The sequence below is a fragment of the Amblyomma maculatum genome, chromosome 3, assembly GCF_055883805.1.
Source record: "Amblyomma maculatum isolate TAMU_Amacu chromosome 3, ASM5588380v1, whole genome shotgun sequence".
NCBI lineage: Eukaryota > Metazoa > Arthropoda > Arachnida > Ixodida > Ixodidae > Amblyomma > Amblyomma maculatum.
The window spans coordinates 47,985,785-48,002,147 of NC_139346.1; the positions used below are offsets into that span (position 1 = coordinate 47,985,785).

The 16,363-nt window shown below is 44.5% G+C and overlaps 1 protein-coding gene across 1 annotated transcript in view; it reads left to right on the forward strand.

Annotated features, from left to right (window-relative positions):
• Positions 1-16,363, forward strand: part of LOC146194711 (uncharacterized) — a 166,978-nt gene that overhangs the window by 63,474 nt on the left and 87,141 nt on the right. Inside the window, exon 5 of the mRNA XM_084596102.1 lies at positions 13,896-14,001. Coding sequence (XP_084452228.1) covers positions 13,896-14,001 — 106 coding nt within the window. The remainder of the gene's footprint in view (positions 1-13,895; positions 14,002-16,363) is intronic.

The following is a 16,363-nucleotide window of genomic DNA, read 5'->3' on the forward strand; positions in this document are numbered from 1 at the left end:
TCCCCCTTTTTCCGTGAATTATTAAGTGCAGCCATTTTAGCCTCAACTTTCTTCTACCGGAAGCGAGTGATTCCCGCTGCAATTTTTCTTTCATTGCTGTACAAATATCCCTTCGCCCGTACTTCCCCAAGACGAACCTTGCTGCTGTGTTATGAATTTGCTGTGAAGGCCAAAAATGGTTGCTTTAATTTTGTCCTAAGTGACGGATCTCTCCACTAAAGCAAACTTCCCATCATCTAGTCGAGAAAAGTTTTCGAGTAACCAATCGTAATTGGAGCCCCGATTTGGATTTTTACAACTGCCAAACAGCTTCCGATAAAAGGCATAGAAAGCAAGAGATACCAGGAGCATCACAGTATATGAAATTATCATGCTGAATTGCCAGTAGTTCCTTCGCAGGGGCATTCTCTGTTTCGTCATTCAGGTCCCGACCAGAAGGTTGCTCGTCAAGAAATATCCAGGACATACCTTATCAAGGTCCGCTTGTACCTTTCCGTCGCAAAATATTAAAGCTGTGCTTTTACGTTTAGAATTTCCTCGAGATAGGCACTAGGGTTAACGCTCTCTACCTCATGTATCTCAGATGTGCACAAGCTCACGAGGGTGGTGTCTCTTCCGGAACGCGATTCTTTCTGAGACTGCAATTACCTAGTTTTTGGTCTCCTGTTTAAACTAGCCCCACTTTTGAAAAACTGACAAACAAGCAGGTACAGCACGATGAAAGATTTTATCTGAGAGCAGACTGTTATTAACCTTCCACAGCTCCCATCGATGGTGACGTATGTGCCGACTGTACCTCCCTATCTGAAGAGGCACCTTACTGTGGTCACTGAGGAAGTTGAGCCGCATCCAGTAACAAAACACACGTGCTAATGTGTACAGAAAAGTAAATTTAGTCAAGGTGGACATTGAAAGAAAACTGAAATGAGTGAAATGAATACTTCTTTTTCCTCTCCAACATCCACAAGAATATATTCACAAGCCAAACCATTAAGTAATGCAGCACTAGGGTCATATCTGTTACATAACACTGATCAGTCCTCAACCCTACGAACACAATACACCTACGCCAAACATATAATTTTTCAATCTTTGCACAAATGGTTTACTAATGACAGAAAGAAAAGCCTTGTATTTTGCTACTTTACGGGAAGTATAAACAAATAATTCGCCAATGCACACTTGAAATCGTGAGTTCACAGCATATAAGCCGCCAGTCCTCATCTATGCACTAAGACATGGCTTTCATCTCTAGCGTATTGCCCAGGAATAGCATACGCACTCCGGATAAGCCTCTCCCCTAGGTAACAATAATGTTATATTCTGGGAAAAATGGCTCGAGAGCAGCTTCTGTCTCTTCATCGGAGAAAAACTTTGTTTCCTGGATGATTGCTACTAACACGCTGCATTTTTTTAAAAGATGCCTTAACTGCTGTTGCCTCCAACGATTACGCATACCATTAACATAAGGTAGCGACTTGATATGCTGCGACGCTCGCCATTTTCGCTACAAGTCCTATCAAATGCCATACCCTGGAATAGTTAGGCCGGCCTTCAAATCGGCGGCCTTTCGGGCAGACATCGCCCTCCTCTTTAAAGTCACCCTTCCCGTGACCTCCACAAAGTGCGCATTCTGGTCAGCAGCATCCACATACATCAATAGTGCGGTGTTTTTCATGTACTCTGAGAGAACCATGGCCTCGGCCCATTAACCCGGAGTGGAGCCCATCGCTTGCAGCCACATTGACAGCCGACAGACAAGCTGACACACCAGAGGTCGAGGCCACACAGGGCTTATAGTTACCATCCAAAACTCAAGGAGAATTTACGAGCATTCACTAGCAGTATCGTCTACATTGACTCCACAGGAGGCATATCCAAGCGTTGTCCTTTGATGACAGGTAGTTCCTGACAGCAAGCACAGCACTCTGAGTGATACCCACAGGCAGGCCCGAGACCGGTGGGTTTGGTTGTAGAGACGCAGCTAGATGGCCGGTGGCCGCAGATTATTCTGCATTGATATGGGGTGCAGAAGACTTCTGGACCCATTAAACTGATCTTCACAACTTAGCTCACCATTCACATCGACAACCTCTTACACATCCATGATGTGTTCTGATGCCACGTCATCTACTCTTGACCACTGACCTTGACGCAGCCTGTCAGCATAACTCAAGCCAGTTCTCCACAGTACGCCCAAAGCGCTGGCACTAAGTGCAATGGGGCGTGCGGCACTGGCGCCGTACATGTTCAGCCCGGCTGCATCGAAGACACAATTTAGGCCTCCCTAAATTAAAGGTCTCCTATTAGAGCCGTAAGGCTCTAGAGCTTCCACAATCCTCAGGTGCTCCATATATTGGGGAAGCCAAAGGAGCTCAACCTTGACCTTCTTTGTGTCCGGATCTAACACCATGTGCCTATGGTATTTGACAGAAAACTCTGCTTTGTTAAGAAGCTTTTCTTGGATGAACCACTCTCGCAGGTAAATATCCGCACGTGGCTCATTTGGTATTGACAAATACACAACCTTTCCCAGAGATCCAAAGTCTGTGAGAGTGCTTATCGGAAGTTCGGAGCTCGGTACGGGCGACCCTTAAGGTCAGCAAGCAGAAAAACTGTTTTAAGGACGACATTACCACTAGGCAGTCGATGAAAGAACAACTTTGTAGGAGTCTTCAATATCATCGGAGGTCGGAAGACGTCGCCAACGGCCGATTCGCTGTTTCCAGCAAAGAGCAAATTTAGGCACAGCCGCAAATAACGGCTTCTTCGTCTTCTTTAAAAGCCTTGGAAATATTTTTGCATGTTATGCCACAGACGCAATAGTAAGGTTAGGACTTCGTGTTTCGAAGTAAGCAGGCCAATGCTGCCGCTCTAACAATCACAACTTCTTGACCATTGAAGTTTGTTTCCTGCTCTTACGACTTGCAACTAATATTTTGGATGCCTATGCGCAGTATATTGTGCACTGTAATTATTTTAACATGTGGAAGTTCACAGCTCTGGCAAATTTACCAGCGCCATTTCTTCGGTCACGCTGTGCGACCGCGGACGTACGTTTTGTTGAACAGGGAGCTGTAACACAATCCTTCACTGAAAAAAGTGCGACGAAGCTTCAAAACCGGCAAGTGCAGCAGCGAGGAAACTATTTTGCTGCTAACTGAATGTTAACTATCTTTGTATTTAAACATTTAGGGAAGCATTGCGATGACTGCGGGCTCAGCTGGTTTATACGCAGAGAAAGAAGGAGCGCAAAAGATCGAGAAACAAGTGAAGTATAAGCGCTGTTATGATGTTTTTCTTTCAAGGGCCCATCGCTCGGTAAACTACTCTCTTCCTCGTTTTATTTTTTTTTCTGTTTATACTGGGCCACGGTGCAGGCTGCGCTCACTGATACGTAGGCACTGTTTGGAGCCTGTGATTGAGCCTGCAGTAAGCATTTTGGCAGCAATCATCGTGTTCGAGTGCCCTTAAGAACAGCTGTAAAGTTTTTTATGCATGGTAGACCACATTATTCAATTCCAGTTTTAGTTTTACGTTAATCTTCAGTGCGTCATGAGATTATCACAACCGCGCCAATCGTGCATGATCTAACTCGAAAAGCTGCAAATAACCTAACGAAACGTAGAAACTCTTGAAAAAGGCCGCTTTTGTTTACTATACAGGTGCGCAGCAACTTCAAAGCAAAAAGTACTTAATTGAACCATATTTTTCATATGCGCCTTATTTCTCGCCTCCCAGTTTGCAGACTTTCGACTAAGAAGTGACAATGAATCGGATGATATACTATCAGGACATAAGCGAAAGCTGTCCCAAGTAATCGCAGAACATTTGCGTCGTAAAGGGCGGAGACGTGGGGGACGGAGAATGATGATCTTAAGGTGGTGAACACTTCCCCACCAGTTTGGCTTCATGTGCCACTGAAGAGTTCCGGCGATATAGAGAAATTCCCACTAACACTTAAAATACACTGACAAGAGGTAATGCAAAGCATGCATCTAAGGAGGCGTTCCCTTACAACAGATCCTTTAGAACACTAATGAATACTCGAGAAAGTCAGAGCAAATAAGCACCAAATTGTTCGCCTGGCTCTGTCGCAAACCACATCTAGAGAGTCACGATGTGGTCGTTCTGTAGATAAGCGCTGCTCCCTCAGCGATCTCGCAGGCTTGCTGAACAGCGGGTTGGCCCCGGGAGCCGAGTAGTAGAACTGCAACACTGGCTAACTAGCTAAAACACTGGCTGACTCCATGGCTTGCACGTTGACGCTTCCACAGCAAATAGGGCACGGTGCGTCTGTCTGCGTGGTAGAACATTCTGGAGATGACCAGTACCTTTTCTGCAGGGTGAGTCACCGTCACTGCCGAAGCATGAGGAGGGGTGACGCCGATCCCCGCAAGGCAACGTGCTGTCCTCACGCAGAAAAGTTGACGTTCCTTGAATATTCTGAAAACCTCTACGCGAGGTCCCGTGCGTGCTCCCGTTACTTAATGTGAATGTACATCGCTTTCATGATATCCAGTAAATGACGCATTCAGCGGAGAATAAACGGTGGTAAAGTTGAAATATCGTTAACGTAATTTAGGAATAATAGAGAAACTAAAGGAGCCTATTAGGACACGACTGATATAGCAGGGTAAACAGAAAATGCGTTGTTGTTAGCCGATACAACCTGCAAATGTTCAGTAAATTGCTAAGGTAATCAAATTCTCGAGGTGCAGTTTTTGGCATCAAACTGAACTTTTTCAGCTATGTCGGAACCTTTTCGAAATGTAAGAAAGGTGCATTTATTGGCATGCTAGTATCTAAAATAAATTTGATATCGTTATTACAGGTGGGCACACTCGCCCATGATTGCACTTATGAGCGCACTGATCTCGCCTCACTCACATTTACACTCACACGAGTGAATGTCAGTGCGATTGATTGGTTTCGACTGTGAGCTCAGGCGAACGCTTGCAGGTGTATGTGGACATGAGTGGGAGTGCGACTGACTAGATGCGATTATGAGTGGCTATAAGTGTGAGCGGCTTTGCGCAGGTCTCAATGCGCATGACGTAAAGTGCGAGTAATTGGTTGCGAGTGCTAATGAGTGGTAGCGAGTGGGAGTGGTTGCAAGTGTAGGACAACATAAATGCAATCGGGAGTGAGTGGCTACTAAAGCGAATGGCAAGCAGTTTCAGTGCGAAGGACTGTCTGAGACTAACAGTACGCGTGAGTGCGACTGAGCTGTTGCGAGTGTGACTGTGAGTGGGAGGGATGGATTGCGAGTGTCAGTGGATGTCAGTGTGTGTGCGAGTAAGCAGTCACGAGTGAGGATGGGCGCGCTCTTTAATGTCAATGAGTGGTTGCGAGTGTCAGTGGACGTGAATGTGAGTGCTAGTGAATGGTTGCGTGTAGACGCGGACATGGTAGTGTGTGCGAGTGAATTGATGCGACCGGAAGTGGGGGTTAGTGTGAGTGCGAGTGAGTGTGACTAGACGTGAGCGAGATGCCTGAGGGAAAGGATCCGAGCGGGAGAAACAATGAGTTTGAGTAGGAGTGATTGGTAGTGAGTGTGAGTGGATGTGAGTGCGATTGAATGATGCTTGCGGGAGTGAGTGTGAGTATGAGTGCGAGAGAGTGGGTGCGATTGAAAATGGCGATCAATTTGAGCGCGAGTGACTTGCTCAAAGTCTGTGGGCATGAGTGCGATGTGAGCGGATGCGAATGTGATTGGACGTGAGTGTGTGTGCAAGTGAGTAGTGGAAGTTATTGCCAGTGCCACCGAGAGGTTTCGAGTGTAGGTGGACAAGAGTGTCAGTGCGAAGGAGTAGATGCGATTGCGAATGGTGATTAGTGTGTGTTCGAGTGACTGGCCGCGGCTGCCTTTGGAATGAGAGTGAGTACGAATGAGTTCTTGCGAGTGTGAGTGGACCTGAGTTTGCATGCGAAGGAGTGGTTGCGATTATGAGTGGACGTGTGTGTCAGTGCGAGAGAGCGGCTGCGATTACAAAAGGCGATGAATAGGAGTGCGAGTGAATGGATGTAAGTGTGAGTGGTCATCCGAGTCGGAGTGAGTTGCTGCGAATGTCGGTGGCCATGAATGTGATAGTGCGGTTGTGGATAGAAATCGTCAGTGAAAGTTACACAACCCCAGGTGGTCGAAATTTCTGGAGCCCTTCACTACCGGATCTCTCAGAGCCTGAGTCGCTTTGATGCGCTACAGAAAAATAGGCAGACGCTGTTTGGACCCATTGCCAGCGGCTAGTGAAGGGTCCATTATAAAGGTACATGAGTCGCAGGCACCCATTCGTAAAAGTTAGAGACATCAGAAAAAGGAACCTTACAATAAACGTGAAGAAAGTTATTTATCGCTTACACATTCGTAATATTACCAATGAAGGGAAGAAAATATAAACTAAAACCTTACAAATCAAACAAAAACGTGTGCAACGTATGCAATAATTAAAGCAACAAAAGATGAATGCCTAATGTCACCTGACTATAACAATACATAATGTCACATGTCGCAAAGAAATATTGCATCAGATAAAATACAGGTATATGTAGGGGTTACATGGGTAATATCAGGCGAACGATGCAAAGTTACAGTAGGCAAGAGCAAGTTTGGACATTAAGCCCCATAATCCAGGACACTGCCGTGCACCCTCCCACATCTGGTAATTTAAGGCCATGGTACCCCAGTACGTCTTCACTCTCCATGACTCAAAGGTGATGGCAGTGCTAATGTTTAATAAAATGATGATCAAAAATGCAAAAAAAATGTTTCAGGCAGCGGCGACTGCTTTTTAGTATTTTAGGCTAAGCAGCTGTGGCTGGAGGGAAGGAAAACGAATCGGGAGATGATAGCAAGAAGGACGGAGGAGAGCGATAATAGGAAATCACAGGGGAATCTTTGTGCGTTATTAAGAAACACTGCTCACAAATGATGGCGCGTGAGCGGCTACTGCAATTGTTTGCAACATATTAACAATAGGTTCTGTTTACATATTGGCGAGAACTCAGAATGCGGTAGACAGAGGATGGGGGCCCGGATCCATGCGTTCGAAGTAGCACACTTAGCGTTCATATGACGCGCACACTGCCTGGCGAAGAGTGACCGGAACTTCAAGCCCGCCAGCTCAATGAACACACAGAGGCTCATCATTATTCTTTCATGGATGCGCGCATTGCCGCGCAGGTAAAAAAAAAATTCCCAAAGCCCTTTTGGCTACAAGCATCGCACGACGTTGCTTTCCGAATGCGGTAAAGTAAGCTGCTTGTTCTTAATGAGTCAATGCACCGCAATCTTCGTATGCATTGCTTGACGCATGTCCATGGCGCACCCATCTCTCTCGGACCACGCGCAGACAACGCGTACTCGAAAGATCATCGCACGGTGTAGTCGCGACAATGAGCGCGTGCTGACAACTGAGATGCGTTCTCCTCGCGCGACGCGTGGCTTTTGGCTGCTGCGGATGATGTAGATCATAGGTCGCTGCTCGCATGTCTTTCAGAGCAAGCAGTTCGTCCTCAGAGGACATTTATGCTGACTCCCTCTCTAATCTCTAAAAACAGAAAATTCTGGGCTTGCCTCCAACACTGTATTTAAAACGCGACAGCATTTAGGCTGTCGGCTGGCGAAGATATTCGCCTTTTTGGATATATGCGTGCAACAGAGTTAATTGATAAGTTCACTGGTCAAAGCCACAAAATATTAAAATTGTCAATAATCCCAACTTTTCGGCTATTGGACCCCCCCCCCCCCCCCCTCAAGCTTAATAAGAAACATAACGAAGATAAATGCCAAAAAAGAAATAAACTCACAAAAGGAAAAAAAAAACAGAACAAGAAACAAAATTCAAGATAAAGGGCAGAACAAAAATCAATTCTGAAAACATGAGGACCATGTTTCGAGCAATATTTGCCCCACTGCAAACCTGAATACTTAATTTCTTCTTTGAGACGTTGCTTACGATTGCCTCGAGTATTTATGTCATATCGCATTCCAAAAAGCCAAATTAGATTCACGCAGATTGACTATTCGCTATTCGGCCGTGCAAAAAAAAAAAACATCAGACATTTAACAATTGTAATGCCACGGTTGTTTCTACCCTGCGAACCTGCATTGCTGCTACATGGGAGCCGAAACTGTATAACTGCCTCCGCGTTAGATCAACACTGCTATGTGGATTGTGTAATTTTCATACAGTCTTCTCTAGAGGTATACCGGTTATTTAGGCTGCCTTAAGGCAAGCGTTCAAAAATTCAACGTTTTAGATAAGCCAGAGAAATCACTCGTTTACAGCTTCGACCCATCTGACGAGCCTTTTACTTTGAAATCAACTAATTTGTATTTAAGACAATTTTTGATATTTTCTAAGTGCAATACACTTAGAAAATAAAGGTGATATAAAATTCGGAGAGCGCCTTCAAAAACCAACATTCCAATAAATTGCTATCAAGAAAGCTTCACATGTATCACTTTTCACGTTCTAAAGAGAGCCCACAAAATACAAAACTATCGCGTGACTGGCGCATTTGTTGACTCCCATCTTTCTCTTTTCCATACCTATCACAAAAGAATAAGAGTTGGAAAATGCTACACCAACCCACAGGCGGCACAGCAAAGTTTCTTCACATCGGGGTAGGCCAGGTGGAAGCCGGAGCTCCAGGTCAGGGTCCAGGGATATTAAGCGGCGGTTCGAAAACTGGTCAGAATTCCACAAGGAGAGCGTTTGTTCCCGCCCAAGTGCGCGAAGCCTGGCCGCTGCGTCTTCCGTGGAAAATGGAATCAACACACAATCGCCTTCTTGGTGGGCTGTTCGTGCGACCCAGTCCGCCCGGTAATCGCCCGCAATGCCGGTGTGTCCTGGAAGCCATTGGTAGATGTCATGTCCTCCATTTATGGCATAATGATAAAGTTGTCGTATTTACGCGGCGAGTTGCTCATGGGCTGCACGGCGAAGAGCCGCTTTTAAGGTTTGTAGAGCTGCAGAGAAGGGAACGCAACAGTGCGCAAGTCGTGTTTCCTTTCTAGTCATTTTCTCTTGCTATCGTTTTTCTGGGTACCTCCGTCTATAGTCGATTACCAAGGTATGTTGCTGGACCAAACGGCCTTTCTTAGTTATTATGGTGACGACAAAATGCGCAGTGGCATGCAAAGGAAAATTATCATTTCGTCGAGTGCAAGATGTGATGAAAACACTGTACCTTAATCATTACGCTCAGAACCTATCTACACCCTGATAACGGTTGCAGAGATTAAGCATTGCATTATTTTCTTCTTTTCACTGTCTATATTCGCATATTTTATATCTCTATCTCATGGCATTGACTAGGTTCGAGAGGCAGGCCATTGGTGTCACCATACGACTGAAGAGGCATATTCACAACGACAAATAAATTCGGTGACTGGGACAATCAATATCGTGAAAGCATACACTGCACACAACCCCCTTCTTGCTTTAGGGATACAAGTATAACGGCAAATAAAAAGAACCAGCTCATTCATGATAATAGCTGCATTACGTATTAACCATTCTTCATTAACTAGCCATCTGTAGACCTTGCTACCGATCAGTACAAGTAGCCGTAATACAACCTTTGGGCCTTGTTTATTATTTCCTCTTGCATATATGGTTTCCTAATATTTTCTCGTATTTACATGTTTTATGAATATTTAAATACAATCGTAATAGCCAAGTTGGTTCTTGACATTTCGTACTCGACTCTAGGCAGGTTTTTGTTAGTTTTTGCTGCTGACATTTCCTCTCCTTTTGTTTTATTCTGTATTAGGCTTTCTCGACAAGTCATTTTATGAGTTGCTATTATGTAAATGACCCCTTGTACATTTGGCCGCTCGTAGGAAAATGTGCGCTTGCTCGCCATTCCCTTTTGCAATAATAGAAGGTGCACAGTGACTGCTTCAAACATGAACAATTTAGAGCAATTGTTTGTGTCGTTTTTGATTTCGTGCCATCTTCTGGAAGCGTAGTGGAATATATCCGCAATGTTTAGAAATCACTCGCCTGGCTAAGCGCACTGTGGTTGTTTTCAAAGACGCTAAATCAACACAAGCCCATCCGGCGGTCCTAACTTGAAGGCGACTTTTCTGGCTTCATTATTTTTAGTTGATATAAATGATGTTCAAGAGCTACACTACAGGGTCAGTTTATATGAAGGTGACTGTGGCATGTACCATGCTGTGCAACATTATCCCTATGTACTGAGCGATGTGAAGATAATTAATGTTTGGTGCATCATATGGGACATGTCTCTGAAGGGTAAATGTCAATATGTGTCCATCACTAGTGCCCATATTGCCGATGCACGCCTTAGAAGGGCTCAACGAAATAAAAACCGCGCGCTTGCGTGTTCAGTAAACTTGACTACAATAGAGTCAATATCTGAAGTAAAATAGCCTCGAATGCTTGGCCTGAATCGGCGCCATTTACATAAAGCACGAAATGAGCAAAATAACAGCTCTTTATTGCAGCTTAGAGCGCGATACGCTAATCCCTAACTTAGTATATAAGAGTAAATCCCTGAATTGGAGAGAAACCTTTTACACACATCCAATCTGTCATTTGTTTCCAGAGTAATTTCAGATCATCATACTCCGGCAGCATTGGTACATGGTTTAAATCCAAATCTTGGCTGCCAAGGCCTAGTTACGGCTCTACCTATCTGCAAAGTTGTAATTTTCTTATTTGTTCTCGCTTTTGTGAAAATAAAGCAGACACTTTAGATTTAACGTCCATTCTTAAGTTATAAACGACGCGATCACGATTCCAATGTTCCGGGGATGCGCTGTCAGATATAGCTGGTGCGTTTTGCTTGTGAACGCTGCCAATGACCGCAAATTATTGTAAATATTTTTCTTCCCTCCTCTACAAAATATTCTTGTTTTGTCTAATCACTCTTTAAAAATGCAATAGTGAAAGCCAGAATCCGCTTATGTCTTTTTTAAGAGCAGGACTTTACAAAAACACGAATAAGGAGTTAGCCTTGGCGGCGAATTAAGAAAATGACAACATCCAGAATATGGCGACAGCAATGATGGGACACAACGAAAAGCAGCAGCCCGGCCTGTTCCCTATCTTTTGAAATTGATAGGTTGTCGGGTGTGAGCCGACCCCAAAAGGAATATTTACAGGACGTTTCAAGCAGTTGTATTGTGTCAAAGAGTGGTTTGTGGTGTGTCCGTTTCAAGAATGCGGGAACGTGTAACTAGGAAATGGCGCGCTACATAATTGTATACCTAGTCACGTAGCCTTGACAACGCCGTTGGCGACAAATGAGGAGACTTGAAACGCATCAGCTACAAGTCATCAGGTCTCGCTGTTTCCGCCCCGCTCAGTGATCTTACCCCATGGACCACCCCGCGTTACAATACGTGACTGATGGGGACGGGAGAAATAAGACTTTGACAAATATGCTTTTAATGTAAAAGCAGCCGATCACAAGAACTGGGACACCATCCTCATTTTGCCACAAATGTTATAATACAGCGACTATGAGACTATGGATTATAGTCCTTGCTTTCCTCTTTACGCTCGACCATGACGCTACATCCTGGAAACCATATTGCCGTTTTCCCTAAGCGACGATCCCTGCATTATTGAGACCAAGTGTCTTGACAACCTCGGCGACTAGGGCGCCTGCGGACCACTGTTTCGCAAAAGCGCTTCAAGGCACGATGTGATAAGTGCCTTCAGCACGTTACATACATTCGGACTATGCTATCTGGCTTTGGCGACAGCTACGAAGGCGTGGCCTTCACGAGAAATCGCCAGGCCACAATGATGGACCTTAGAGCAATATTAACTGCATCAGTGATATAACGTACGTGATTGCACGCCGCACTGCAACAGGTCGTTATTAAAAAAGCCAAGCATCTCGCACTGCGCGCTTGAAGCCTTGCCACCCTCGTGAGACCTCGTAACTCGCCTGGCGGGCTTCTTTGGGCTCCAGCTCACGAGTCCCTCAGCGGAAACACCCAGGCACACACTCTCGCTCGAGATCTCAGCTGCAGAGCCGAGAGTATGATCAGCCACCCTGCTTTCGCTGACACTAATATCTCACGTGATTGTCTACTCACCACTTATACAGACATACTCCAGCACTAACGACTCCAGAGATTCACATATCCTCCCGCACACCGCGATCTAACAAGACGCGAGGCCGTCCAATGGCGCAAACTACAAACTTGCAGCTTGCCACACCCCATCTTATACAGCAAGATCTTTCAGGAACAGATAGCCCCATGTGTAAACGCTGCTAAACTCCGGTCACTCTCATAGACATGGTGTTGACTTGTACACACTGCAACACAGACAACTCAAACACCCCAGAGACGTGGGAGTCTCTCCTGCGTACTTCCGAGCCAGCAGACCAAAGCTGGCTTACCCAGCACACTGTGGAGGCCGCGCCATCTCAAGAGATCCCCGCAGACCTCCTCTAAGCCAGAGCAACCGGTCCTTTGAGTGGTCCCCTGTTTTTGGGCGCAATAAAAAATTCATCACCACCACTTCAATTGCGCAGGAAGAATGTAACGGGCCGCAAAGATGAAGTGGTTTACGCTAGGGAAGTAGAAAGAGGAAATGGTGCGCGCTCAGCCAGAGAGAACTGACTGCTGATACGGTTTCCCCAACGTCCAGTTTTCACGAAGGCTTTCAGCGTAACAATATTTAGGCCCCATTGCTTCTGGATGTCTCATAAACCCCACCCAACAATCATCTTTTTTTTTTACGCTAGATGCCCTGGCCATGCTGTTTTTATTGTGTATATATCCTCCACATTATCAAATAAACACGTTCTCTACAGAAATTATCTGGCTTAATAAAGCACATGTGAGTCAAATTGCAAGCCCTATCAGTTGGCTGTCAAAGCGAATGTCGCCAAAGCCTTTCATAACACTTGGACGCTCGTTTTCTTCTGGCTGGCTACTGGAGACGCTGATAAAAACATCTGCGTAGTAGCTCCTAAAAGACGTGCCCTAGACATTAGGACTTGTCATTTACGATACATAGTATGCTGCATTACTATCAGCAACAATGGAACATTTGGAAGGCAAGGGCCTCATATGGCTCATCGTATTAAAAAATTGCATTAATGTGCCAGAAGCTGTGAGTTAACTTAATATTAGGCAGCTAGGTATGGGATATAATCTGAGGCCCAATGATAGCCAGCGTTGAAATTCTAAAGGGTCCTTTGCACTTCGGGATCCGGTCAAAAGATAAAAAGAAGTCATTTAGATAGCCATGCAATGCTGATTTAGGGGTATTTTGTGGCAGACTGTTCTATAAAAGTGCACTGCGTAGATGAGGTCGGAAGGTGGTGGAAATAGGACGATAATGTTGCTTATGGCACATTAATGGGATATTGCATTAGTAGGAGGCCTCATGATGAAAACCAATATGTGTTAACTATAACATCAAAAATCTGAAATGTCTTCTACCGACAATATGTAATAAAACCCCGTCGGGGGGCGAATTGGTTACGGCGCTCGACTACTGTTCCCAAGGATGCGGGATCAAATTTCAGCCTTGGCGGCCACTTTTTATTAGAGCCGAATCAAGGCGCATGTGTGCTATTGTGCATGTGTGCACATTAAAGAACCCCAGGTGGCCGATATTTCCAGAACCCTCCACTACGCGCGTCTCTATTAAGGTGAGTCGCATTTGGACGTCAAACCCTAGAAACCCAAGAAGCCCAATATATAAAAGAATAAGAGTGAATTCAACTGACGTTTCTTGCTACGCGATGGCGGAGGCTTAGGTAACTTGACACATCTTATTAAAAAACGTTGAACATATTGTAATACTTCTCTTGCTCTCTTTTTGTACCGTAGTATGCACAGTTTCGCTTCTTTTCTCTTTACACGAAATGAGATATTTGGTTTGTTTCAGGTAACTGCGTTTACAAGGAAGAATCGTTTCAATATTCCATGAATACTAGTACAAAATGTTTTGATGTAAGATGTGACGTCGAAAAGCAATCCGTTACAGGTCAAACGTAAGTTCAATAACAAGGTTGATCTCTGAGAATTACAAGCTGCCGTAGACAGTATTTTTTTGTAGAAGGTGAGTTTCTGAGGCCAAGCATAACTTGGCACTCAGAGCTGTCCAAGCGTAATGGCATTGCTTAGTTATGGATATTTGGCTGTTCATTTTCCGTGCCTCGACTGGTATTCTGTATATGAGCATTGAAAGCAACCTTCAAAAATGCCTCTGCCCGGCCACTGCTTCACGTAGAGCAAAATGCAGGTGAAGCAATTCTTCTAGCCAAGTAGCGGTGAAGGGCTCGATACTCCAAATGGGCTTCATCGGGGTGTTTGAAGTTAGTGTTTTTCATTCTAACCCCCAGCAGTCAACAACATTTCCGCTCATATGACATTACTCATCGCTGTCAGTGTGCTGTCACGATTTTCGTTTGCAGCGGCATACCGAGACACGAAACCTGTACACGGACGCCTTGATTAGGTTCTTCATCGGCGTCTCGGTTTAACTTCTAAGCTTGGTAGTAACTGTATTTGGTCAGAAATTCGTTTTGTACCTGGAAAACTAAAAAACAGCGCGAACAAACGGGGATGAAAGGAAGAAACCACAGGAACAAGCGCTTTTCCTGTGGTTCCTTCCTTTCGTCCCCGTTTGTTAGCGCTGTTTTTTGGATGATGTATCAACCAACTCGCCCGCTCAACTATCATCGAAAACTAACTTACACGACTTTGCAAACATTCGATTCTATATGAATGCAAACGTATTGCACCTGCACTGTTCCTTATTGGCCCAGTTTCTATACTAATGTTTTTAATATCTAGATTAAATCAGTCTGATTTACTCTAACTTAAGGCGTATCAGTAAAAGCATCGATAATACGATATCCAGAGCACGGTCGGTAACAGCAGAAAACTGCTAAACGTTGCCGATACCTATGAACTCAGTTTATAAGTCGAATTTTGAAATACTTTTTTGCTGGTCGTTACTCAAAGTATCATATCTGCTTTTCTGAAATGATACTCAAGCCATGTTTTTCTATAATTACTTATTACTTTGCCTCTGCCTTTCAGGCGATAAGTTTAAATCTGGATGTGGGACAACAAGGTGGTACAATCATAACACCTTGGTATTGAAAACAAGTGACGTTGTATGTTATATTTTAATTGCAGCCACAAAAAGCATGTGATTGTTAAACCTGAAATGCTTCCAGTTTAGTTTTTCGGCAAATCACACATGAAATATAACTTTATCACATATGATCGGCCTGTAATATACGTTAATAGCTTTAAAAAGAGTTGGTGCTCTGGCGGAATATAACAGACAGACACAATCGCAACAGATGTCATTGTGCTCTGTGGAGATTCAGCCTCTAGGGTATCACTATCGCGGCAAACCACTCTGTTAAAGTCAAGCTTTTCGAGCCCGCGATCAACTGGTCTCATCTCCTCGTACGCCGTCACTATCGATAGGTTCTAACCAAGAAACACAGAACGTAAAAGCTGCGCAAGAACCTTTGCCACCGTTATCTGATTAATGCTTTCGCCCTCATCGAAATGCTAATTCTATTTGGCATTTTGGTCACTGTGTTTTGTGTGTAATCCTTTGTCTTACTTAACCTGTTTTGAATATATTTCGCCAATACTTTATAGTTCTCTTATCAATGCATATTTCGTTGTCGGTAGTCTATTGTGTAAACCACTGAATGAACATTTACAATAGTATTGTTGTTGAAGCTTTCATGATGGTTGTATATTATACAGTGTAATACTAACTGCTTGATAAAAATATAGAGGTTTTTCAGCAAAATAATTTTGTGATCTTATTCCTAAATGGCACACCGGCACACGTGCCCATACAGCTTACTTTAAGGGAATGGCTTGCATAAAGCTTGCAGAATGGAAGTGAATTCAACATTCCTTTATGATCTGATGCTGGTAACCGTGGAAGGTGCTAGGCCCGCAGGCAATCGTGACTCTAATTGCCACAAGGTAAAGGGAAAGCGAGACTTATGAACACCATTGAGGGAAAAGTTGGAGAGAGCGCCAGACAATTAGAGCGCCGCACCACTTCCTGATTTCACTGATGGTTGCCCGGCATTACCTAAAAAGCACAGAATTGTAATGGTGATTTTTTTTCAGCCAGTTGAAAGTTCCACAAGGCCCTGCTGGCGTGTGCCGCAAAGAGCTGGCCCATGAGCTATATGAAGTCACGGCCTTAAGCACATGCTTCGATCGCGTGGCCACGGCACAGCCGAATAATGGACAGAGCAGTCACCAGTTATTCACTGCTAGCGACGTCTTCCATTGAAAATAAGGCGCTGAGTCTGGCGGAGAGTACACGCATGTGGTAGTGCCTGAGAAGTATACATCACCTATTCT